Source organism: Leptonotus elevatus, chromosome 2, assembly GCF_054856555.1.
Source record: "Leptonotus elevatus isolate MCC_2025b chromosome 2, RoL_Lele_1.0, whole genome shotgun sequence".
In the NCBI taxonomy this organism is placed as follows: Eukaryota; Metazoa; Chordata; class Actinopteri; order Syngnathiformes; family Syngnathidae; genus Leptonotus; species Leptonotus elevatus.
The window spans coordinates 33176521-33203040 of record NC_141240.1 but is presented as its reverse complement, the minus strand read 5'-3'; the positions used below and the strand labels follow the sequence as shown (position 1 = coordinate 33203040).

The 26520-nt window shown below is 44.8% G+C and overlaps 1 protein-coding gene across 6 annotated transcripts; it reads right to left on the bottom strand.

Annotated features, from left to right (window-relative positions):
* Positions 1–673: 673 nt before the first annotated feature.
* On the bottom strand, positions 674–25765 carry agap2 (ArfGAP with GTPase domain, ankyrin repeat and PH domain 2). 6 transcript variants are annotated; one of them, XM_086068530.1, is made up of 19 exons: positions 25451–25765; positions 16008–16066; positions 15566–15653; positions 14310–14395; positions 14095–14230; positions 12509–12643; positions 12298–12416; positions 10470–10616; positions 10257–10331; positions 8724–8828; positions 7580–7757; positions 6303–6413; positions 5746–5880; positions 4868–4927; positions 4523–4674; positions 4311–4401; positions 2960–3182; positions 2594–2846; positions 674–2513 (listed from the first exon to the last, which is right to left on the bottom strand). In XM_086068530.1, the coding sequence occupies exons 1-19, from the start codon at positions 25611–25613 to the stop codon at positions 2307–2309; spliced, it is 2523 nt and encodes an 840-aa protein (XP_085924656.1). In that variant the 5' UTR covers positions 25614–25765; the 3' UTR covers positions 674–2306. The 6 variants fall into 6 exon arrangements, with proteins under 6 accessions (XP_085924656.1, XP_085924651.1, XP_085924652.1 ...); XM_086068525.1 differs by lacking the exon at positions 25451–25765 and adding an exon at positions 20378–22505; XM_086068526.1 differs by lacking the exons at positions 4868–4927; positions 25451–25765 and adding an exon at positions 20378–22505.
* Between the last annotated feature and the right edge of the window lie 755 nt (positions 25766–26520).

Genomic DNA, 26520 nt, shown 5'->3' with positions numbered 1-26520 from the left:
GAGTCCCTCCCGGATGACCGAGCTTCTCACCCTATCTCTAAGGGAGAGCCCAGACACCCTGCGGAGGAAACTCATTTCAGCCGCTTGTATCTGGGATCTTGTTCTTTCGGTCACAGACCCACAGCTTGTGACCATAGGTGAGGGTAGGAACGTAGATCGACCAATAAATCGAGAGCTTCGCCTTTCGACTCCTTCTTCACCACAACGGACCGATACAGAGTCCGCAGCACTGCAGACTATGCACCGATCCGCCTGTCGATCTCCCGCTCCATCCAACAAGACCCCAAGATACTTGAACTCCTCCACTTGGGGCAGGATCTCATCTCCGACCCGGAGAGGGCACGCCACCCTTTTCCGACTGAGGACCAAGGTCTCGGATTTGGAGGTGCTGATCTTTATTCCCAAGTATTCCTTAAGTATTAACCTATATTTATCTGCCTGCCTATCATTCAATCTGTCTGTTGATCGGTCAATCAGTCGGTGGATCTATCTGGGAGTCGAAGTAGCGGCGTCTTGCTCCCATTCGTAGCGGGCCCCAATCCCCATTGTACGTTTGTTCGTTTTTTTCCTTAGAGGGCCATTTTGTGTCATAATGAGTCAATTTAGTTATTCAGTATGGTCATTGCACCAAATGAATCCAAATGTAACAGAAGTTACCAATACAACATTTTTGGGGAAAAAAAAGTTTATTTAATACTGAATACTGGGATTCGCACAACCCACAAAGTGTCCGAAATGACAAAGCTTCATTCGTCACAGTAAACTGGTGGAGTAGATCTACACAACAGGAACAGGATATCAATCATGGAATGGCTTCTCCTCATCTTCAGTCAATTTTGGATGTCCAAAATGACATTTCATGACGTAACATGGATGTTGTCATGAAATTATAATAAGACAATGAAAACAAAACAAGTGAGCAATTGCTTTTAAGAACAGCATTTAAGAAATCATTTACAAAACGGATTGATTGGTTTCCATTGTGTCTTTGTTACAGCGAATGTAGTACAGATTAATTTACAGTATATTCAAACACCTCACCTTAGACACCTTGGAGCAGTAACAGAAACATACATTGACACATTTCATGTTCCAAAGTATTCCGTCATGGAGAACAACTTGTCCCAGCTGACCCCTGGCACTTCTTAAGGCCAAGGTCACCGTCAACGGGTGGCAACAGGCACACGACGCCAGGCAGACATCTTGTAGCTTGGCGTCTTATTTGTCTAAACAAACTATGAAAGACTTCCTCAGCGGACATGAACACATGAACAGATCCTCTCCTCAGCACGAGCATACACTGCCAGCCGTATTATTGCACTTGTTCAAGAGGAAGTCCAACACAAGTAGGTCGTCGGCTACAAAAAGTCGGGAATGAGGTCGACCGCGACCATTTCCGTGATATGGTCGCGTTCATCGACGCATGGAATGAATATTGCTTCAAGGGGTTTGATATGTTGCTCAGTCTTCCGGGGAACGTACTTCATTTGACGTCAATCAGTGGCGGGAGCAGGTCACAGCCATTCCGCTTTGGAGCCCTGGCGGATTTCACCAACTCCATCGTTTCATCCCGCTGTCCCGTTTTTTGCCATGTGGATGTCAATCACACAGCTGTCATAGCGATTCATACAATAACTCAATTAAAAGGGAATTCAATTGTTAAATTCCTTTGTATTTACTTTCTTATTCACATTTGCATTCTCACTCTCATCCACAACGAATCATGAGTAAGCGTGTTTTTTTTCTTCATACCAGAACTAGAACTACTTCCTGCCTCAGTGTATAAGAATCATGGGTAATGTAGTCACCGGTCAGACCCGACGCAAGCCCAGCTTTTCTGGCGGTATATTTGCAATGTTACAATAGGGGACCTTTGAGTTGCTAAACTTGTATGTTGCCATTCTATTTTTCCAGATTTTACCCAAAACATAATCTTTGAATCCAAACGGAAGAATCTTGGGTGCTCACTCCGTTATACTTGCCGCATTACAGCATACTGGAGGCTTGCCAAATAACTTTTCTTTCAAGAACAAAACAAATGGCAAACTATCTTGAAAATGTGCATTTACGTAAACACTTTAAACTGTCAAGGCATGTAGTTCAAGTCGAGTCAAAGTCGAGTTTTAGCCAAGATCAAGTCCTAAAACTGGTGACTTCAATCCGACTTGAGTCAAGTCATGTGACTTACACCCCCACCTCCGCTTAATACTCCATCAGGGTTTTCTCTTACGGCCTCCTCAGTGTGTTGAAAGTTTGACAGTTGCCAAACACCAGCGGTCACTGGGACGTCAGCGCCGACGGCGAGGCTACGGGACGAGTTTCCTGGAGCTGCTGCGGCCCAGGCTGGCCGTGCTGGAGCGGCGGGAGAGGACCGGCGTGGCCCCGGCGGGGGAAGTCTCATTGGAGCAGCCGTGTTGGAGCAAAATATCAATGCAGCCTTTGCTCCCGCCTTTCCTGGCCATCATCATGGCCGTCCGGCCTTGGTGGTCCCTCGCTTTCACGTCGATTCCGTACTGCAGGTGGACAAATGACATAGCATGAAGTCTGTCCAGCAAAAGAAGAAGAAGAAGAAGAAGAAGAGGATGAAACGCACCCAGATGAGGAGTTGCGTCATGACCACGTCACCCAGCTGACAGGCGGCGTGCAGGGCCGTGCCCCCGGTGGGCGTCTGAGAGTTGATGAGCTCCTTGCTGCTGTGGGCGAGCAGCAGCAGAAGGCGCGACAGGTCTCGCTCGGTCACCGCCGACAGCAGCCGCGCCGGCATGCCGTCGCCCGCCTGCGGCTGGAGTGGCGGCACGAACGCCCGTTGTTCGTATTTGGCACGAATCCACGACTCTCTCTCCTCACTTGAAAATACACAATAAAGAACAAATGCGCATCAATAAACACAAAACAAGAAATACGGAAAAAAGGAAATACAGTATGCCACTTCTAGCGTCCCGCGAGCTCGGGCGCCTACCGCGAAGCAGCAGGCGTGGGCTTGGCCCTGCCCAGAGTGCGGCCCTCCCAGATGCTGTTGGCCGTGTGGTTCCCGATGGCGGACAGCACTTGCGTGAGCTCTCCGGGCCAGTCGTCCAGGTCCAGCGAGCGCACCCGAGACAGGTGAGTGCCCAGGTTCCGATGGATTCCCGAGCACTCGATGCAGATCAGCGCGCCCAGGTTGAGACTGGCCCAAGTGGGGTCTTTGGGGACAAAACAACATCAAAGTGTGCTCGTCGGCTTTTTATCAACATGAATATATGAAATACAAATAACTCTGCCTCACTTTCGATGAAAACTCAGACGAGCATTATGATAGTAACCGAATTGGAGAGCTGATAATTTTTTTGAGGTAGTACATGGTGTAAAAAGTTCCGTAACTCTTGCTAGGGCAATGCTCAATTCTATCACAGAATAAAGGCCTATTAACTCATTTGCTCCCAAAAACGTATACATATGTTCTATTATAAATGTTTTAAGGGTCCCAAAGACGTATTTATAAGTTTTTTTTAAGCTAGAGCATACAGAAGGCTTTGATGCGGCCTCTCAACTGCAGAGAACGGTTGAAGAAATTGTAGTTATTACAAAAACGGCCATCAGGTGGCAGCAGAATAAAAGAGGTCAACCAGGGCCATGTTGAAAAAAAGCTCATTTACCCACAGTTCTAAACAGATTTGTGAATAATGGTGAAGCTTAGCTATATTCTAATGCTAATTGCTGCAAAACGGAAACAGATAGAAATCTAGAGACTCTAATCTTTCTTTTGGTAGGTTCCATGTTTTTATAGCAATAGATGACAACATTCTGTGGGCCTTGCAAAATCAGTCAAAATCCAGTAAAACAGGAGGGAGTTAAGGGGGTTGCTTCAGTGAAAATAGCTGGGAGTGAATGCGTTCAACAAGAGTGATTGGATGAACTAAGATATGCACATGACATAACAACTGCTTAGCAACGGACTAAATGAACCCAATTCTCATCTTAAGGCTCATAATAACTACATAAAACGTGGCTAAATTAAGAGTGACCAATATGGCCAGAACATCTCCATCATCACATTATAATCAAAAGGGACATAGTAACCGCATACACATTTTAAATAACTGCACACGCATAATACACCAACATCATAACACAATGTTGTTCTCTGTCATGACGCTTTTATCTGGAATACATTCATCAATCCTTTTGGAATGTGCCCGTAGTACATTCTGGGATTTTTGGACGCTGTTATGTACAGTTGTTGCATCACAAGCACTAAAGCATTTTGTGGTAGGATTGTGCACTTATCTTACTAAATGTTGGATTCAAGTGGACAATAAAGCTGCACTCACTATGTGCTTCACAGTCCACACACAGATTGTTTCCTTTGGTGTTACGGATGGCCTGCAATGCCACCGCCTCGCTCTGGCTGCTGCGTCGCGCCTACACGTGCACAAAAATACACACGTCTAAATTAAATGTCAAATAATCAGTACCTTTATGATTATATATTTTTGCTCAGTCATTATAAAACTGCGAAAAATGTACGGGCTGAGCAACATACCTTGTTTCTGCCACTCTCACACGATTGCAGGCTGGCCAAGATCTGACTCTCGATGGCCGACACCCACGAGTCCCTGTCCTCCAGACTGGGAGCCTCAAAGTGCCACGTTTGTCCAGTAAACGACACAATGATAAAGTCGGCGTTTTCTTCGTCTGAAAGACAAACAATGCGAACGTCAACAAGCGATAGCCTGCGCGAATTCGTTTTGGGTGGGCCAGGCAGAGAAATGGCATGCAGGCAAGTCAAACGGAGGCAAGAAAGCCCACGTTGCTGTGACAAACGAGACAAATGAAGACATCGGGATCGGCGATGAAGATGTCAGTCAAATGTGAGCGCAAAGGTTACCTGTCCTGTTAATGTTTCTCAAGCTACCAAAGCTTTTTAGCTTCCACATTTTGCGCTTGGCTGCAGAGCGAGAGACAAGCACAGAGGCAGAAGACAAAGCAAAGAGAGAAAAGCGCAGATGTTAAAAATAGACTGAGAAAACGTCTTCAGAGAAAGTCACATTTAATTCAAGAAAAAAGAGACACAGAAGTTTTTTTTCTTTTTTTAAGGATCATCTACATTTTCCAGCTACATTTTCAGCTGGAGTTTATCCCAACTGACTTTGGGACAAGAGGTAGGGTACACCTGGATTGGTAGCCAGACAATCTCAGGGCGCAGGTAGACAGTCACACATGAACAACTATAGGCAATTTAGAGAATAAGTGCGAAACTCATGACAGTTTCAAGGCATACTGCGGTTGAACTTTCCATCAGTAGTCAGATTCAGGCCACAGTGACATGAAGGAAGGGGGAAGGAGTTACAAGTACGCCATGCATCACTCTAATTCAAAGGCAATGTTAATATATTATGCTGTGTTGAAATCAAAGTTTGCAATCAGGCATGTCTACAATTTGTCAAGTAAATTACGATGGGCGGATAACGAGCTTAACATTACTTCGTGTCCACCTTTAACGGTCCTCGGAAGAAAATCTGGCCTGCCGTTCAAAATGAATTTGCTGCCACTCATTCACAGCCTTCCATGAAGTTAACATGAATGTTTTGTAACGTGAAAGGAAGCTGGAGCATCCGCAAAAATTAAAAGCACAAGAATTGTGAAGAGCATACAAGTTGTTAAGAACTGTCAAGCAGACGTGCTAAGCATTCAAATTCCCTGCTGCTGCTAATTCGGGTCAACATATTTCCATTCATTGAGAGCTTTCGAAATGCGCCGAATTACCTTCAGCCTGCCCGACGGCTGCGTCCCCTTTTTGATTCATGCTTTTCTTCCTCCTGTTCTTCTTGCGGTCACTCATGGGTGATGATTGGCCAGCATCTTTTCCGGAAAACGGTCCAGACGCCGCTTCCAGAGCATCTGACAGTTGGGGCATTCGAAGCTTTAATCATTTACAGTTGTGGGAAATAAGAAAGTACAAATACTCAGACGCCTTTTTACTTTTACTCCCTACATTTGAAGACAGATTTCTGTACTTTCTACTGCTTGTGTTGTCATAATAGTCTTGTTACTTTTGTCAACCCTTGCAGCCAGCTGTCTATCCTCCCCCGGCTAGCTCGCCAAATGTTTTGCATAGATGGCTAAATAAGACAGAACCGGTTGGAGGTGGTGATCTGAACTTTCCTGAACATAAGAGACCATTTATTTACGCTCAAAAACATATCTTGAAAACCGTGTGCTCCATCATCCTGCATGACAAAAATGTGGCATTTGAACACTGTTTCGCCAGCTGTGCTTATTTGCGACCTCAGAGGAGTTCTAGAATGAGTCCGTAGTCGTACCGACGCTTTGTGCTTTGGTGGATAAAGACGAGGGGCAGCGCTGAAGGCCTCGCTCTCCTCCAGCAGAGCGGTCATCCAGCACAGAGAGGGTGGAAGGACACAACTGAGGAACTGACAGACAGAAAGGAAGCGTCTTTACACTTGGACGGATTTCTGCAACAAGGGTTCTCAAAGGAGGAAGCTGTTGCTTGGGAGATTGCAAAATCATTTGCAATAAATGCATCACTTCAAAAAAAATAAAAAAGTGCACGTCTACGTACATGGGCCAATAAAGCAAACAATCAAGCAATGACTACTCTTTGCTGCTACTTTCAGCCCGTATTAGCATAGCGGCACAGGCTGGCTGGGGTGCGCGCATGTAGCACGGTGTTGACATCGCAGCTTCTCGCAGAGGATTAAGAATCCATGACTGTAAGTACGCTTATAATGAATGTCTAAATGTGTTGTGTGTTCACGTATCAGATGCTGAAAGGGGTAAATATGGGTTTTCCATTATGTGTTAGGACAGGGGTCAGTTTTAGGCCAAATAATACATCATAATAATACATAGACGTTTATTTTCTTCTACTTTTCCTCTTCCCTTTTTGGATTTTTTTGGTGGTAATTTTTCATACTTTGTTTTTCACTCGCTTTTTATGCCTTTATGTCAAAGGGTGCTGTAGCCTACCCCAGCTGTTTTCGGCCAGAAGGCGCCTAGGCGGGGTACACCCTGGTTGCCAGCCAATCGCAGGGCACACAGAGACGAACAACCATCCACACTCAACACCACACAGGTCATTTTGCGGATTTCTTCTCTTTTTTTGGAACATTTTATGGTTACTTTTTTAACTTTCTGCCTTTTCATTTTTCCCCATATCTCAGACTTTTTTTGGAACATTTATGGACATTTTATGGCAAATTTCTGCTTGTCCTCTTCCTATTTGGACATTTTTAGCTAATTCTAAAACTTTCATCTACCTTTTGTGTCTCTTTTTCTGACAATTTAACAATTTGGATGAATTTTTTTTAACATTTCATTATTGTTTTTTTTCTTCTAATTCAATAAATCATCTCATAATATTTTATCTAAAAATAACAATAAATATGTAAAAAAAATAAAAATAATTTCTACTATTCTTTTTAGAGATCCACAGGGAGCTACAGGGCTAAAGAACCACATGTGGCTCTAGAGCCGCGGGCTGCAGACCCCAGTGTTAGGATTAGCATTAAGGAAGCACACGAAAGGCGAAACAATGTACACTATTTGTTTTAAATACCGTAATTAAATGTGGTGTTACCTGTACTGGTGCTCTCAGCAGCTGCCAGCTCCTTGCTGAGCCCATTGACGCCGGATGAAGCGGGGGGCACAGGCGAGGGTCCGGCGGGCGCCACGGCTCTCGGAGGACGTTTGCCGGGAACCTTCACCGTCACGCGCAGCAGATCGATTTCCTTTCCGTGCACATTCTGCATGTAGTCCTGAAATTCGCAGTGTATTACTCAGCCGATCCACTTGTTCTTGGTGTGGTTTTGCAATATACACGTGTAAGAAGTTGCTGGAAGCATTGAGCTGTCTATATATAACGCAATATTAGAGGCTGAAAATGCAGGGAAAAAAATTCCCACAGTCTATTCACATCATTTAATCGTGTTTCTCGAGGCTGCACTGCTTCCGGTATGTGTTTTATGGATGTTTTTTTTTTTTGTCCAATCATATTTCAGCCTCTACATGTTGCCATATTAATCTTATCTGGCCAAGGCCTTCACAGTCAGTAGGCCTGGCTGACGGAACATAAACTACATACTGGTACCAATGGAAGTTTTTTTTTTTGTGTAACCAATCAGATTTCAATTTTCGCCACAAAGTTGCAGCAGTATTTTTCTGTCCTGTGATTGGTCGGTCCATCGCCATCTACACTCATTACTGCATTTATTTATCAGCACCTTTGGTTTTCCATTTGTATTGATTTAAGTGCTCCAAATAATGTACATGCTCGCACAGTAGCGTTTTTCGTCATGTTTTCTTGAATTGTGCCGTGATGGTGGAATCAAGTCTGATTGGTCCCTCATAAAAAGGCACAGGATGTGTGTATTTATAACTTCGCTTAAGGGGGAATAATTCGACACTCCTTAGCAGCAGCCATCTTGGATGTATTTGAACTTTCTCTTTGCATGCAAGTTTTTATGGACATACCTCTCTTGTTATTCTCAAAGTCTTGTTTCGTCTCTTAAAGGGCTCATGACAATATTGCTTTACATGAAACCTATATAGCAAAAAATATAAATATAAATAAAAACAAAAATATAAATATAAAGTTTGGGAACACAATAAAGTTGACGATGACTTGATGAGTACAAAGCAACGTATCCAGGATGGAAACATATTAAAGGTGAAGCAAAATTTGAGCGAAATGTCGATGCAATGTCTGGGTGGTGTCTTCTTACGCTGGAGCTGGAATGGTAGCACAGCGTGCCATTCTTGGACAGGGTGACGTATTTCTTCTTCCACTCCTTGTTCAGAGAGCTGCCGCTTCTCTTCCACAGGATGCTCTGTGGAAACACAACGTCTCTTCAATGTCCCGCAGCAACAGCACAAAGCTCGTTATTAATAGAAAAGCCAGCGTGACAAGTTGATTTCATCTGCTTTTGTCAGATAAACGCCCGGATCGGTCTGGTCTTGTGAGACATCTTCACACAGTCCCCCGCGTTGCATTGCACAATGGTGGTAAAGAAGAACAAAAATAACATTGTTGTTCTTCCCAAAAAGGGTTGGACAAGTCACATACATGATATGTAAAGTTCGCCTTTCAGTCGTACGGTACACCCAAACACAAAAGTTTCATTTTTGTTTTCCTCCTAATGTATATCTATAACCTTGCCAGCAAGCTGAATTCTCGCGGTCTTTGTTCATAAATACTACAAGATTGGTCAAAACAAACGTGCACAAGGTGCCGCATCATCCAATCAGCTCGAAGTATTGTACAGAATGTCCCGCCTTTTCCAGGGCAAATCACTGTGGAGCAGTCCCAGATTGATAACGTGAAGAACTCCCTTGAGTGATTCACAATTAGCAATCTGGCTATTGCCAGGTTAGTATATTTATGCACAGTGTTAATGTTGAACACGTGCATTATGTTACATCTGCACTTTAGTTTATTACATTTTTTTTTTACTGTACTTTAAAAAAAAACTGTTCTGTTGCATTTCACTTTTGAGTACAAATCATTTGCGTTAGATATTTTAAAAAACCTGCTTGATTTGGAACACATTTTTGGGGGGCTTTTTAGCTTATTGTTATAATGACAAAGTGGCTTACACTGTTAAATGTACTTTTTAGGAATTTTCACTATTAAATGTACTTTTTAGGAATTTTCACTATTAAATGTACTTTTTAGGAATTTTCACTATTAAATGTACTTTTTAGGGATACAACTTTAATCTTCAGTGGGTCACGCAAACCCCACCAATTCAATATTCCAAATTTGGCCTATTTCTTCAGTTTGTATTTTTGATCCTATCCTAAAATTGAAAGAAGAAAATTAGGCTTTTTTTCACATTTTTATGCACTCATCCATCCATTTTGCGGGAGTGCTGGAGCCTATCCCAGCTAGCTTTGGGCAAGAGGTCGGTCGGGTAAACTCTGGACTGGTCACCAGCCAATCACACACACCCACGTTCACACTTAAGAACAATTTAGAGTCCTCAGTCAACACTTTGAATTTCTGTTTTTTTGAAACGTGGGAGCAAACCGGAGTACCCGGAGAAAACCCACACAGGCAGGGGGAGAACATGCAAAGTCCACATTGGAAAGCTGGAGTCTGGATTCAAACCCACGATCTCTGAACTGGGAAACGAACGTGCTAAGCAGTCAGTCATCGCGCATTCTTCATGTCAGAATGCAAAACTTAACAATCAGTCACTTTTTGTGATTTGGAAACAGATAGCGCTAGCGATACATGTATGGAGTTTGGCACCAACCTGTTTGATGGGAATAGCCCGAGTGCTACTGGTGTCTCCTTTGGAATCAGCGGCCCTCTTGTCCGAGTCCCGGTTCTGAAAACAAAACCCAACAGCGGGAGTATGCGTGATGTCCTCAAAACATGCCAAAAGGTCAACAAGTAGAGCACGGTGGCGTGAAATGACGACAGGTGTGAGATGGCCGCGGGCGCTAACGGCTAACAGCGGACTGACCTTGAAGAGCGAGGGTCTTCGGGGGATGCTCTTCAGGGAACGGGAGCTGCCGCCCCCCTCCCCGTGCGCCACCCTCAGTTCCCTATGAGAGAGCACGGGGGTGGAGGGGAGGGAGCAGGCATACCCGCCGCTCACGCCGTTACTGACCTGAGAGGAAAAGTGGCAGGGTGCGGCAGGAGACGACATGATGAGAATGGAGGAAGACGCTGAAGGTGAAATGTGAAAGACAACTCCGGCGCCTCGGACGGGAAGAAGGCGGTGTGGAAGGCACCGACGACCTTCGTGGTTAGCCAAACTGCACAGTGGAAACTGGATGGCAATTTCCACCCGGACAATTGACACCCATAACGCACGTGGTTGCCCCAAAGGACCGAGTGAGCAGCCCGAAGGCCACTTCTAAAAATAACTTATCAGTGACAAGACATAGTGATTTCCTAGGAATGTTGATCATTTGACAATAGAAACACTTGCAAAGTTTTGCAGAAACAAAGTATCACATATTTCCTACCCTGTCAAATCACTGTTGGTAAAGATTGTGACAAATTATTAACATGATCAGTGTTTTCACATAGATGAATATTACTTATTATTAATTAAATAGCAAGCGATAGGGACCGGACCCAACCGCCAATAGCTAAAATTCACAAATAATTGATGCTTATTATTAGGAATGCACCGAAATGAAAATTTGTAGCCGTAACCAAAAAACGAAAATGTAAAATGCTTAGCCGAAAACCAAAACGCCGAAAAAAATTATGCCAATTTTTTCATATCATTGCATTTATTATAATTAATAAAAATTATAATATTATTATAAAATATGTATTTAAAACTGTCATTTTAACAAAACACAATATAAATTGAAATAAAATTACACCACAGATAATGGTAGCCTACATTAAACACCAAATGCGGGGTGACCATTTTCTGGCGGTGCGATTGCACTTTGTAGTCAGTGTACAGTAGTTCGCACAGGCGGGCACGGATGTGTGCGGTGCTAAGGACGTGTTTGTATTTGGAGCGGTGCGGCTCACTTAAAAGCTGCACATTCACATATTCACCAAGGTTTAAAAATACGGTAAATAAATTAATTTCTTCGCACCAGCCAATCGGCTTCGGGAACGGACTGCAAAGTCAAACACAGCGTCCTGTAGGTGGCTGAATATTCGGTGCATCACTATGGATGGAAACATTACTTTTTTTCCAAACAAAATGTGAATTAAGTGTAATCATCGATAACTGGGTCAGTACCAACTGTAATTTAGCAATGACGGAAGCCCGGTTAAAATAACGTTGACCGATTGACAATTACAGTTTGGTTCAGCTTGAAACAGATTGACGATGACGGAAGGGTGTACGACTGTCGACGATTGCCAAATGATGGATGCTAAAAATTCACGCGGCCACCCGTTTTATTTTAGTGTTATTTTTTTTCTTGTTTCTAATAGTGTTTACTGCATTTTAAATGAATGCGACCTGAGCTGTATATCACCATTTTTCTTGTTTTAGTTTTATATTTTTATTTTCTATTATTTTTGTGAGTGTTTTTTTTTAATGGGCAGTGTTTACTGTATTTTAGATGTGCTATGTAAGTAAACCAAGTTGATCTTAACCTTTGGGGGAAATTTCCCAAAAAAAACACACACAACTAGGTGAGTTTGTGAATGTACAGTACAAGTCAAACGTTTAGACACAACTCATTCAATGTATTAAAACTAGTTGCCGAAGATTATGAAAATGAGTTGCAGAACCCTGTGAAATGCGCTGAAGCAGTTTGGGTAACCACAAAAATGAGTGCACAGAACACGGTGCCGTTGGGGTTTCCAACCTGGCCAGGGAAGGAGGCCGATCCCGGCGTGGAGCTTCCGGAGTGACTAGGAGAGTTGGGGAGTGACTTGCAGGCCTGCAGAGCCGCCTGCTTCTTCTGGGTGACAATTTTCTGGGCAGCTGGAGAAGAAAAGCGGGTGATGTGATTGGTTGCGATGACTCAAGCTGCTTTTGCCTACTCGTCGTCGCCGCGTACCGGCGGCCCGACTCACCCTCCGAGAACACTCGATCGACGTTGAAGCCGTAGGTGGCGCAGGTCTCGTAGAAGAGCGAGTGACGCACGTCGATACACAGCTGGCGGGCTCTTTGGTCTTCGATCACACGGGGGTTGCTGCTGCTGATTTTATCTGAACAAGGAGACATTGACATCCGCAAAAAATCTGATTTGTCCGAACACAACAGTGCGAGGAGCAGCGTTATTATAGTTTGGGAATTTTCATTTTAGTTAGTTTTTATTTCATTTTGAGTTCTGTTTTTTAATTAAAGTTAGTTTTAATTAGTTTTCACGGTCATTCTGTTAGTTTTAGTTATATAAAAAATGCTTAGTTTTAATTATGTTTTAGTATTAGTTTTCGATTATTTTATTTATTTATTCATTTATTTAAATTGTATTACTTGTGCGCAGAGGTGGCAAATCCAGGTCCAGAGAGTAAAAACCCTGCCACAGTTTGATTTTAGCCATTGATGCTAGCTAGCTATTTAGCTAGCTCCCTAGCATGTAAACGAACACCATGGGAGCTAGCCACGGAACTAGCTAGCTAGATAGCTAGATAGCAAGCACCTGGGGTTAAAGCCAAACTTTTTGGACCTGGATTTGCCACCTCTGCTTGTGCGCAATATTTAATAAACACCATGGTAAAATGAAAAAAGTAGCTAATTTCTTACCTAGCGTTGCATTTTGCACCTTCAGATGACGTCGCTCTGAGGCGACGTCATCTGAAAGTGCTTTTCTATTGGCTGCTGCTAGATGACGTCACTTCTGTGTGACACTTTCAAAAGTCATTTTTCCGGTTAAATAAATATACTTAAAATCACATATAAAATCATCCCCAAAGGTGCATTAAACTAATTACCAAAGACTAAAACGAAGGACATTTTTGCTATAGTTTAAGTTAGCTTTGTAAACATAAAATGCAGTTTCAGTTAGTTTTCGTTTTTTTAAAAGCATTTTTGTTTGTATTTCATTTTGTTAACAACTTGTTTTTTTGTTAGTTTTTGTTAACTAAAATAACCCTGGCTAGGAGGCGCCCAGGTTTCCATATGATGAGATGCATTGAATCCATATGCTTATACGTTTCAAAAATGACATGATGAAACCCATTTTGAAGTAGAAAGATGAAAGAAACAGTACAAAGGGGGGTCAAGAGGTTCTGGGTTTGAAGGACAGGAAAGGAAAGGACAGGTGGCAAAAGTCCGCCTCTTGGCCAAAATAAGCTTGGATGGGCTCCAGCGCACCGGAATGAGGGCACGCACTAAAGAAAATGGATGCATGGGAGAAAAAAGGCGAACTATCGGCTATCTGGTGAGATAATGGCCTCTCTGTCAAATGGACTGACAAAAGAGGAGAGAACAAACATCATAAATAAACCAAGTGGTCCAGCAGCGGTTGCCCTCAAGATGGAAATACGTCCCCATTGGGTTGCATGACGAAACATGCTAATCAGGAAACATTCACCTCATGAATATTCATATCCTCCCTGCTGATCTCATTGAGCGGCAACGTAGAGAACACGCCAAACAGGTTCTGCCGCTACTTGCGAAGCAACACCCCTGTGAGTCATGGGAGCGATTCTCTCACCTTGAGTGCCAACGACGATGACGGGGACGTCGGCGCGCAGCGAGCCGAGCTGGCTGTACAGCTGGTAGAGCTCCTGGAAGCTGCCTTCGTTTTCCAGACTGAATACCAGGATCATCGCGTCGACCCAGCCGCTGAACTGAAGAGGGCAGATGATGAGGTCAGGGAGTCTGCGCCCGTCACAGCCCGTGCATACCAATTCCTATCGGCCCACAAACCTGCGCATCGGGCGGCCCGGATTCCTCTCGGATCAGTAATAAATAACTCTGCCCGTCCACCAGCACCTCCTTCTTGTACCTGCCGCCTGACCAAGACAAGTCGTAAAGCAGCATACCGCACACACTCATTCACAACACATCCTTTTTCATGCAATCCATTCTAACCACAAAACCAAGGCAAGGTTGGTAGTAGTTACACATGGAAGGGTTTTTCTCAGAAATCAGGGTCCAGGAGTGTGACATATGAGACCAAAATTGGATGATGCATGCTTTAAATCAAACCTTCCTGGAATAGTCAGTCAGACATTTGTTCGCAGAAGATTGTTGAATGTTATGGTCTCCTCTGTGTTAAAATGTAAATTTTCAGAATTTTTAGATGGTATTTGGCCCCAACTAAAAGTAGCAACAAAATCCAAGAAATCCATGAACGCTAACGTCATAAGAAATCAATACAGATAAAAAGATTTTTTCAATTGCTTCAATTGCATGAAAGTACTAGAAATACTGCACATTGAAAATGGCCCCTGAATGGTTGATACACGGCTAGCATATGCGCTCTTTGCTTTCGAGGATCACGGTGGACGCCACCAACTGGTCAGTTATTCGCTTTGCAAAATTCAAAATGCCTACAGTTTTGAATTGCGCGCCTTTCAAACCGAGTTGACTCATACTCACAGACTACACTCAAAAAATAGTGCACGCAACTAGCATGAAGAGATGCGTCCATCTATTTTATTGTACGGTCGTGACCAATTAAACTGGACACCACACTTCATGCGTAAATTGCTTCTTCATAGTGGAATAAACAAAAAAATATTAAACATGTTAACATTGTACTTTAAATGAAACTATTCAATTTGTGGTTTTAGTCTCTTAAGTCATTCCAGCAAATTTCTAATCTTTAAAGAGAAGTCAAGTCCAAAATGTTCTTGGTAATATTATGTTCTATGCTCCCCCACTAGACTATTGCATTTTTTGCATTACTCAGCAAAATCCAACCGTTTGTGTCTATCTCAGACGGCAGCCATTTTGCCACTTGCTGTCAACTGAAAATGACATCACGGTGGCGGGTGGGCACATAAAACGACCAATCCAATCCTGTTTTACATTTCCCAAATTCTAGAAATATATATATTTAAAGATTCACTTTCACAACATCATTTCTGGATTCACAAAAGCAAAATGTCATTCAATTTCAGAATTGAAACCCTTGAAATAGCTGTTCTGTTTTATTTTTTAACACAAGTTGCTCTTACCATCGGGTTTCTCAAGCGCAATATAACTGCCAGTGATGTATTTGGTTACCAGCGCTGACTTGCCGCTTTTCACACTTCCCAGAATGCCCTGAACAGATACAGAAGAATGGTGCAATACATTTGACATTTGTTTGTAAATGTCTGTTACCCAATATGTTGTTAGCTTGCACTCCAACTGTCAAGTCAGTCAGTATGCGCTCGTTAGCCACGTTCTGCAGTTTCTGGTTAATTTTCTTTACGTCCATCCACCTTTCTTTGTCCCTTTTTATACATAGGTTTTCTCTTCATTACTTTTTGATGTCATAGATTTCTTAATCTCACTGTCTAGTGCTCTTTGTGTTCAACAAAGTCTGTATAATTGCCCATATTTGTCTGCCTGCTTTGGGGTCCCGTTTTTTGCTAAGGCACGCCATCATCACAGCATGCAGGCATGAAGCCTCACCAGTCTGAGCTCCGGGATGGATCTGCTCAGGCTCCATTCCTGGCTGTTGGCGATGTTTACTGCAGACAAACACAGAGACAAAAACTGTCAGTGAGGCAGCGACCTGACGAAGGCTTCGTTAGTTTCATCATGAGCATTAAAAGGCAGCCATCACGACGGCCTGCGGTGAGCAATAAATCACAGCTCCCTGACTGGGCGTCATCAGCACGCGTGTGGCCCGGCCAGCTGCATTAATGAATGTGACCTTTCTGCCTCCGCGGGGGGAGCTGACGCGCTGCAGCCACAATGCTCGTTAGCCACCCTGCTCCCCTCGTGCTGAGAAGGACTGGCAAAAGCTTGAGGAGGAACTCTGTTTTCTAACAGCTTAATGGCAACCTCAGTAAGTGCCTGGAAAACGAAACTGGAATACTGCTCCAAAGTTGAACTGCTAAGATTAGTGAAATAATCAAAGTTGCTTTTTTTGTGGTGAGGTGAGGGCCAATGCCTGCAAAAAATGCATTTCATTGGGTGTCAATTATACGCAATTGTTCAATATTCCTGGCTCAGCCCGTTCCTAATAAACCGCGTGTAGCTTGGCGTCCACGCTACAGTATGTCAGAAAACCAAGTACTTCACACCCCTCATTTTTAAGTGGAAGACAACTTTAAACATTTCTTGACAATAATACGTCATAAGTGACCTCACTTGTCTAAACATGACATTCTGGTTAACATTACATTTGTGGAATATTAGTTATGCAACAAAATACAGTCGTTTTTATCCATCTCAGGGGGCGGACATTTTGCTTTCTGTTGTCGACTGAAGATGACATCACAGTTTCTCAGGTCTCAGGCAACGACCAATCACCACTCACCTGTTTTCTGAAGCTGCGCTGTGATTGGCTGTTACGTGAAACCTGAGCAACAATGATGTCATCTTCAGTCGACAGCAAGTGGCTAAATGGCCGCCCCCTGAGATGGATAAAAGCGGCTGGATTTTGCTGCTTAACTAATTCCACGAATGCAATATTAACCAAAATACTGTTTTTAGACTAGTGGGGCTGCATAGAACATTATTGTCAAAACATTTTTGGGGGTTTAGTTCCCCTTTAAAAGCTTTGATCTTAACATAGTACAACATGGAAGAAACAATTGCTACAGTGTAAAGTAGCCCGTGTACAAGATGTGCTGCAGTACTGTAACTGTAAATTGACTGTAATATAACTCAACTCAACATATTGAATGTCTAAACCGCTGGCAATAAATGTGAGAACACCTCTAAGCGACAACATTCAAACTTGGCCCAATTATTCATTTCCTGATGTCATGTGACTCATTAGCGTTTTAAACGGTCTCGGGGGAGCAGATGTGTTAAATTTAGTATTATTGCTCTCACACTCTCTCTTACTGGTCACTGAAAGGTCAATATGGCACCTCTTGGGAAAGATTCTGAGGATCTGACCAAAAAAAAAACACATTTGTTTCTCTTCATAAGGAAGGCCTAGGTCAGAGGTCACCAACATGTTGAATGTAGCTAATCAAAGAAGCACAGTGACTGACGAACAAGGAAACGGACAGTAAATAAAATAAAATATGTCCTACTCGATACTGAGATACTAAGAAGTATTTTACCAAGCAAGACTCACTACTACTATGACTCTTCAGAATCACTCGACTAAAATCGACACATATCCGGAATTCAGGGTCTGTTCTTATTTGTTTTTGTGAGATCACACGTGATCGCAAGAGCTTTCTGCCTCGGAGGATTTCGTTATGAGATCAATGGTGATGGGACAAAATCTCAGGGCCTAAAGAGGGAGACCAACATCAATTCCATCCGAAAAAAAGACCCAGCAGAAGATTACTTCCTGCAGCTGCTGAGGAGCGGTTAAGACCGTTCTATATAGCAGTCGTTGCTCAGTCCTGTGTTCTTCCATCACAGTCTGGTTTGGTGCTGGTTTGGTACTGCCTATGTGACTACAATGTGCAGAGTTAAGACTGCTGAAAAAAAAATCAGCACTGTGTCCCTACCCACCTTTGAGGACTTGCACCCAGCAGGAACTAAGACAAAGGTATGCAAAAGCCTCTCACACCCTCCACATCCGGGTCACTACCTTTTCCCGCAGCTAACTACGTACACTAAAACCAGCAGAAATTCCAATAGCTTCTTATCTAAAAAAAACAACAACAACATCAACAAACACAAACACACACAATTTGAGCAATCTTGCTATGACACGTCACTTTTTTTTTTGTTTATTTGCGATAATGTCCACGTGTCCATCTCATGCTACATTCACACCAAAAGCGAGAAGGCGATCTGGAACACTTCCTTTGCTGGCATTTCACCGCATAGAGCAGGGTTCACCAATTCTGGTTCTGGTCTTAAACGTTTCCGCCCACTAGCACACCTGATTCATATCATCAGCTCATTAGCAGGCCTGCTAACGATCATGGTCTTTAGTATCAGGTGTGTTGGTAGGCGGAAACATCTCAAACCTGCAGGACTCCGGACCTCGGGGACCGGAATAGGTGAACCCTGGCATAGAGTTTTTTGGGAACGACTGCCGCCATTCGTGCATTCGCGCACACCAAAAAGTAGGAGGCGTGTCCCTTGGTGAGCACTTTAGCGAGTCAACAAAAGAGAGCACCGCTGACTACTTCCACTTCTTCCCTGGGACTATACAGCCGGGGCACTATTTTCTCCAACAGCGCCTTTTTTGAGGTACGTAATTTAGCACTTCCGTTTGTTAGTGGCAATCCGGCGGCTGGCAGTTGCGCTACATAGCTTTGGCATGGATGATAAACACTACTGCTACCTCGGTACAGTTCAACAGGAAGTAAATACCAGCACTACTCGTATGTACTTCCTTGCTCACCATCCGACCCCGGCTGGCCGTGTTGTTGCACTCTGGGTGACAACAGACAAACAGCTGTTTGTGACGTAGGCCGTAGTCGTAGCCGATTGGCTACTGCGAGGCGAAATGCGGAAAAAATCCACACTTTTCAACTTTTCAAGTGTGTGTATTTTCGTCACAAATGTGCGGATTTCGCTCCAAACGCGTCCTCCGCGCCGCCCCACGCACTTTGTACATTGACTACAATGCAAACTCGCCGCCGAACGCCTCCCCCCGTTTTTGGTGTGAATGCAGCAAAGTAGCAAGAACCTATACAAAATCTTCTTCGATTTCAAGTGCTAAACACGACTCAGTGGCCATAGCACACCGTGCCTCAATAGTTTGCTGCTTCAGATGAGAAAAAACATATTCGTGGACTTTGGCTTCATCGCTGTCTTTCTTCTGGGGCCAAAACTGATCAGACGTTGTGAATCTTCAGCTGCTCCGCCACCCAGATTTCCACAGAAAGCCAATTATCCACGCTCTGTGCCCAAAAGCAGCTGCGTGGGATCCACTTAGCAGCCACACGGAGCTGCCAGTCAAACCAATCTTTCCATTTCACTGTTTTTGGGAGGGATTTTGTGACAAACCTCTGTCGCTCACACACACACACACACACACCAACAACAAAAAAAAGCCGCCTCCACCTCCACCCTTCTGTTTCATCAGACTCTGCCGCTGTAGCAGCAGCAGCAGTCGTCCTGCCGGTTGCCATGGCAACACTTCCTCCTGCCCTGGGTGAAACTGTGTGTGTGTGTGTGTGTGTGTGCGTGTAGTCTGACTACTTGAGTGAATCCACAATGTGCCTGTGTAACCGTGTGAATGCACAATGAGTGAATGAACAGACACGCTCACACAAACACAACTGTGAAAGGGATCGCAACGTTAAAATACTACTGACTCATTTGGTGTTACTGAATGAAAGTGAACATGTGGCAGAGGGAGGGAAATACATTTGGTGCACATGAAGTGGGTGGATTATGGAAGAAACGCTTTTGACAACGGTTAATTCCCCTCTTGAGGTGGGTGAGGGGATATCACCTCGTGCCTTTCGTCGATGCGACCGTTTCAGCTTTATGAGCTAAAAAAATCACCCCAAGCAGTGAAACCCATCTGTGCCACCAGCGACCCCACCACCAGCCCCCTGGAATCATTATACGATTTAGAGCTATGCTGGGAACGCTGGTTGTGTGTGTGTGTGTGTGTGTGTGTGTACAGATTATCCCTCCAGTGGCGTGAAATCAGCCCATGCTCAGAGGGGAATAAGATTAAGACTGTCCAAGAGGATCATGTTGTGTGCTCTCAGATGAAAGAAGTTCATCTGTCATCAGTGTGTTTTGCACATTCACAAGCACATGTTGGTAGTAAACACATTCCGCGAGTACTGTAGACACAGCAACCCCACCCTTATAAAGAAGGGCCTCTGCCTCTGGACAGACAAGAGTTTCTCTTATCATGAATGGTGAGGACCAGTGAGAGTCTGTGGACCACATACCTTCCTCCTCACTGGAGTCCCTCTGAATGAAGACAGGAGCAGCTGACGTCGACGACCCCGCCACACCTGAATTGCTCTTTGTGAAAATGCCACTGATGAATTTCAACATCTTCCTATCTTTCGAGGCACCCCGCTGGCCCTGCTGGGCCTCCCTGCTCAGCGCCAGGTCTTCAGAAAGGCTATTCAGGTCGCTGTTGTCCAGCGTGCGGCTTTTCCCCTTGCGTGGAGGTTTGCTCGCCTGGGTCGCCGGCGCAGGTAGGGAAGCCGAACCCGACTTAAGCCTGTCCTTGCGAGGCATGTCTCGGAGCATGGCAGCCACCCCACCTCCAATCTCCAGCTGTATCCCAGCTTGCACCTCATCCCTCCAAACTTCGGTCCTACTCGCCTCAGCCCATGAGGCCCTGCAGGGGCCCGGTGAGCGTGTGGGCATCCGGCAATCCTTGCGATCAAGACTCTGGGCCGAGGTTGGACTGCGATCTCGACCCTCCCTGGAGTCCCGGCCGCGGGGTGCCACGCTGCTGTGAGATTTCAGGAGACTCACGGGCCTCTGGCCTACAGGACGGATAGGAAGGCTGGTTCTGGTTGGGGTACGGACAGGTTCAACTGTTTCTGTTGGGGCTGTACTTGTCAAAAAGGGCCAGGATTGCTTAGCTTCAGGGGTGGAATATATCTTCTCTGCTTGAGTTAAGTCTGTGTCTGCAGACTGTAAGGGGATAGAAAGTTTGCACGGTGGTTTGTCACAGATAGCTCTGGGCGCATCAACAGTGCAGGCGGGTTGATCTTTCAACTTGCTCAGAGGTTTCCTTTCTTCATCTTTGACTTCATTTGATTTGATCCCTTTAACGAAAACAGGACCCTCAGCCCCCAGTGGTTGGGGCTGGGTTTCTCCAGCTCCACTCTGCACTTCAGTCTCCGCCTCCACCCCGGCTTCTTCTTTCCAGCTCTCTCCTGACTGGGTCCCCAATTCAGCTGAGGCTTCCATCCTTGAGGCGCTGCTCTGGACCTCCCCTCCATTCTCCTCCACTGCCTCTACCTTCACCAAGGTTAGGGAGATGAGGTAGGTGGTGCGTTGCTGCAGGGCGCCGCCTTCGCTCATGAGGTCGAGCTTCAGTTGACACACAGCAGATGAATGAAAGCGGACACAGGGAAGTGAACTACTGACAGTTTGTCAGCGTGCTGGGACGCAGAAGAATCCAATGGTGCAAATGAGACAAAACGCTTGCACAGGAGCTGAAGTTTCTCCTTACGTCTGCAGAGGGACCGGTGGCTTCATCCATCCCCCAAATCTCCCTTTTCTTTATTTGGTGTTTTAATTGAAGTCATAGAAAATCGACACGTTCCATTGCTTTCGCACACAAGTCACTGAAACTCTTTTGTTCCTGGAAAACACGCCACTGCATATGTGTTGCTGCTACTGAGGTTGATAAATCTTCATTAATGAGCGCAATGCCTCATTCCTGTTGGACATTATTTGTAGCACCCTCCATATTATATCTTGCTCATCCCCTTCTTGTGCAAAAAAAACCCGATTCTGTTCACGACAACAACTGCCCTGCATCGTATATGTCATCAAACACGGGATCAGTGGCAGCTGTTAAGTGACAAGGTAAAGTCTTGAAATATTCAGTTAGAGTCACCTCGAAGCAGCATGGTCGAGTGGAGTCAGGGATCCGGATCATGAGCTCTCATTGCCATTCCTCAAGCCTCACATGTGTGTCGACAGCAGCGTCTATTCAGCAGGCAGGCACACAGGAAGGACATTGTCGAGGGCTGAGGTGGACCGGGAGGAGATGCCATCAGAATCCCCTGGCGGATATGCGGGAGGGTACATGAAGGAGTCAGGGCGCGTTTGGCCGTCACGACCCTCTCGTCGTCTCCCAGATTGCCCGAGTCCTCTGAGCGCACGAGGCGATCAGCATGACAACACGTAGGAGGCGAGTCACGGCTTAGAATAACAGAGACGCCGTCGCACAGGTCCAACGAGTCCGAGGCACGTTATGAGCTCAGAGCCCGTCTCTCAAGCGCGCTGTTAGCAATCTCCATCTGCACGCCCCTCCTTGTTGCAATCCACACAATCCTGTTCCTTTGCCTCTTCCTCGCTCTCTGCTCTTTATTGCTCATCCCTCCTCTCCCCTCCTCCCTTCCATCTTTCTCCCAGCTTGCCGACGAGGCGGGGGTGGGGTGTCTGGGGGGTGGGGGGGGGGGGGGGGGGGTAGGAGTGTTGGACTCGCTAAATGAGCGGAGACAGTGGAAAATATCAGTGAAAAAGAGGAGGGGCTGTTAACCAAGAATGTGAATAAAGGATGGGTAGGCTGAAAGAGGGCACTCAAGATGCCCCCCCAAGAAACAATTTTATCTGGATCATCCATCTGTCCTCAACTGTCTGTCGTTGTGTGTGTGGCTCCGCGTAGCTCCTCCTCAGTGGGAGGCTTGGCTTGTTTGTTGCTAAGGTGTTACAATCTTCCTGGCGATGATGGCACAATCATCTCCTCCGTGTCCTTCCTCCTCTGTTGGTACATCCTGTATCGTTGCCTCAAAATGTTTCCCTCTACGTGCGTGCACGTGTAGTAGATGTGGGCAAAAGAGCTTTCCTGTGAGTGTATTGATCTGTAGCCTATTGCCTGCTTACGGCATGTGTTCATTAGCAGAAGTGGGAAAGCTCTGGCCTCAGCAGGAGGATGGGAACATATTGGACATCAATAGCTGGGTCACAGAATAATATCTGTCACCACACATATTTGTGTGTAAATCACACCAATTTGGTGGAAGACAGACAACGGACCTGCACTTCCTCACTCATTTGTGACCAATCCAGGATTCTTAGGTGATCCGATAACATTCAACATTGTGCCTGTATGGAAGTTTTACAACCATGCATGTGTTAGTAGGATCATGCCAAAAATAGAACATTGTTTTTGGTGGCTGGGTGTGGCATGGGATTAGCAGCATTTATCATCTTGCAGTACAATTCCTGGCGTAAATTCATATACAATATTTAATCTATCAATCACAGGCCTCAAAAACAAACAGACATGATGTAGAATTGATGATGATGCTTGGCTTTACAAATCAATTATAATCGCATACGCAACACAAAGACAACAAATCCCAGAGAGAAAATGACGTATATATCTTTAGTCATAGTGTTTGGAGATGAGCATATTAGCAACGTTACTCAGCAAAAGCAGTTGCCGCTCCAACAACATGTACACGTCCACCTCCTCGACGCTTGCCGCACAAAATTTCATGTTAATTGCTCTCACCAAAATGTGACATCTGAGGATATGTGCAACATCCCATAATCACAATCAGGCCATCCACCTGCTCTGCCTGCATACTTCTACCGCCCTCCCTCCCGCAGTCCACCCAATAACGACTCGTGATGAATACAAAAGAGCCAACAACTGCCTTTGGCTCAAGGGGACAGACGCGACGTTCAAAGGAACAGCAGCCACAGTCTACTAAATTATTTCGTAAGCATCCATGTCGGCAATATCACAAGCAGAAACCTGTCAGTAAAACCCATTTGACGAGAGTCACATATCCAGAGCACAGACAGCTGCTGTTAAATGAGCAGTGGCCAAAGTCAGCGGCCATGCTGGGTGATCTCTCCTTTTCTCCTTCACTCCTCTCTCACACATAGTTTTACATCCGAAGTGCTCACAAACTCTAGCAGACATCTCAACGTCTTCATTTCACTCCCTGGAGTAGCCTCGTCGTCCTTTCCATGTCCCTCCGCCAAAAGGAGAAGCGTCTCTCTTTCTAGCACCAGTCAACTCTGAACTCACACATCAAGGCCCCGCAGAGGATACGCTGGCTTTGATCCTCACTCCAGAGTCGACGCTCCAGCCTAATTATACAAAAATTCACTTGAATGTTGTCGAACCGCATGCAGAGGGGAATTGTTTCAACACGAGCCAGGCCCTAAAAAGACCTCAAAGCTCAGCAAAACCCCACCAGGCAGCTAATTGGCCTTGGAACAAATAAGAGAAAGGTTATATGGCAGATGAAATCAAAAACAAGTCGATTTGTTTGACCTCAGAGAAGACGTAAAGTAGATACCATTGATCTTCAAAGGAGAGATAACATCAATCTCGAAACATCATTTACAGAAACAAAAGCGAACATTTATGCGGTCGAGCTGTATGTGCAGTTTGGGTTGAATTTGACAAGTGCAAATTTGTTTCCTTTCAGGCAAGACCCAGGACACTTTGGAGTAAGTAGATGAGGGCTGGTGGATAAGCGGAAGAAAAAGGATGGATAGACTTATTTACGTTTTTAAAAGTGATTGATGTTTTGCTAAATGACTCAAAGACAATCCAAGCAAACCTTTTCTAGATTCCTGTGAGAAAATGACTTCCACAAAACTTGATGATCGATTGTCCTTAACTGCAACCATTATAATAATGTGGCAGCATTATGAATTGATATAGCTCCTCTTAGAAATGTTTTGTTGACATTTTCAGGTTTAATTTTACATCACTTGACACCGCAAAAGTTGCAATACAGCCAACTTGCTCGTGTCAATTTTGCGAGAGGCGACAATAAGTGAAGTTTGTGCGGAAACGAGCGTCGCACAAAAAGGCCCGTTTATGTGAAAGGAAGTGGCTTCGAGAGCGGTTGCACACAAGCAGACAGGAAGTAAGGCGTTTATCACTGTTCTCCTGCTACTGGCGCCATCAGTTGCCGTGTCCATCGGCCCATTCAAACATAAACGCCACAAGATGACTTAAGTGGTACATAGATTGAGGATGACACAGGAAACGCCGCAGATCTCCACGGCCTCTGCTGTCATGAGCACAAAAAAAAACACATGGATCTTCAACAGATAAAGGTTTTTGATTGACGTACTGATGATGAAGTCCTCCAGATTGTGAATGCTGTATTTTTGCATAGTATGATGGTTTCTATAATTGCATTGATGCGATAGTACTGCTATGAAAGTTGTAGATTAGGTTCCCACTGAAACACGGTCAATGCACGGCTCGTCATTGCATTTGAATGAGCCACCAGACAGACATACACGTTACTCACCGCAAAACAAACAAATCATTGTATTCAAGAGTGGCTTACCTTCTATACTGCGCAGGTAAACTTTAAGGCCCGAGCGCAGCTGCGGATCAGCAACTCGTTCCAGCTGTCTGGAAAGTCTGTTGATGCCACCGTAGAGCGCTTCAAACCTCTTGACCTCCGCTTTGATCACGGCCGAGTTTAGCGATTTGCTGCTACCGCTCATGGTTACACGTGCCGCAAACACAAGCAACAACGCTCGCTTGGGCCCATCGGACCGCTGGCCTCCGCATCGGCTCAAGTGACAAAGGTGGCAGACAGGAAAGAGGGTCGATTTCTCTCTGCAGACCGTTAAAGTCAGCGCCCGCCAAACCTTCCTGTAGGTTTGAGCTCAACTGAACTTACTTCCTTTTCACTAGCTGATTTTGATGGCTCTCAAGGCTGCTGCGGTTGAAAGTGTAACTCTCACAGATCGCAGCAGTCACTTCCTTTGTCATCAAATATCGACAGGAAATTTGCTCTGCACGTACTTGTTTACCGCTCGGCGCTTAATGTAAATTAGAGTAGAGGTGGGAGGAAGCCGCATACTGTGACATTTGAAGGGGCAAAAACAAGCCTAAAACAAATTAAACCCATCGCCAAAATGATTCATACAATTAAGAAAAAAACAGTAGTATATATTAATTATGTATTTATTTCTGCTAACACAATTATGTAACCGAACACAATTACTAACAAAGGTGGTGACGAGGAGCTACATTGAATATAAAAAGTCGTGACTTCCACTTTTTAAAGGTTGATGCTGGCAAACATTTTAGGGTGTACCATGCCTCTTGCCCTAAGACTGTTGGGATAGGCTACAGCACACCCGCCACCCTAGTGAGGGTAGGCGGTTCAGACAAATGAATGAATGCATTCATTCAGTCATGACAGGGAATATGTGCTGCAAAAATTTCACTTTTTCATCCTGGGCAAAAGGGCAGGTGCTTGAGCACCAACTAGAGTCAATGTGTGCACGTGCCTCGTGTAAGTCATAAGTGCTGACCCTTCTTAACTTTGTTCCCAAGTTACTGTGGAACACAGTACGTAAGTCGAGTTAAGTCAGAAGTTTGGTTAAGTGACTCATAAATCAC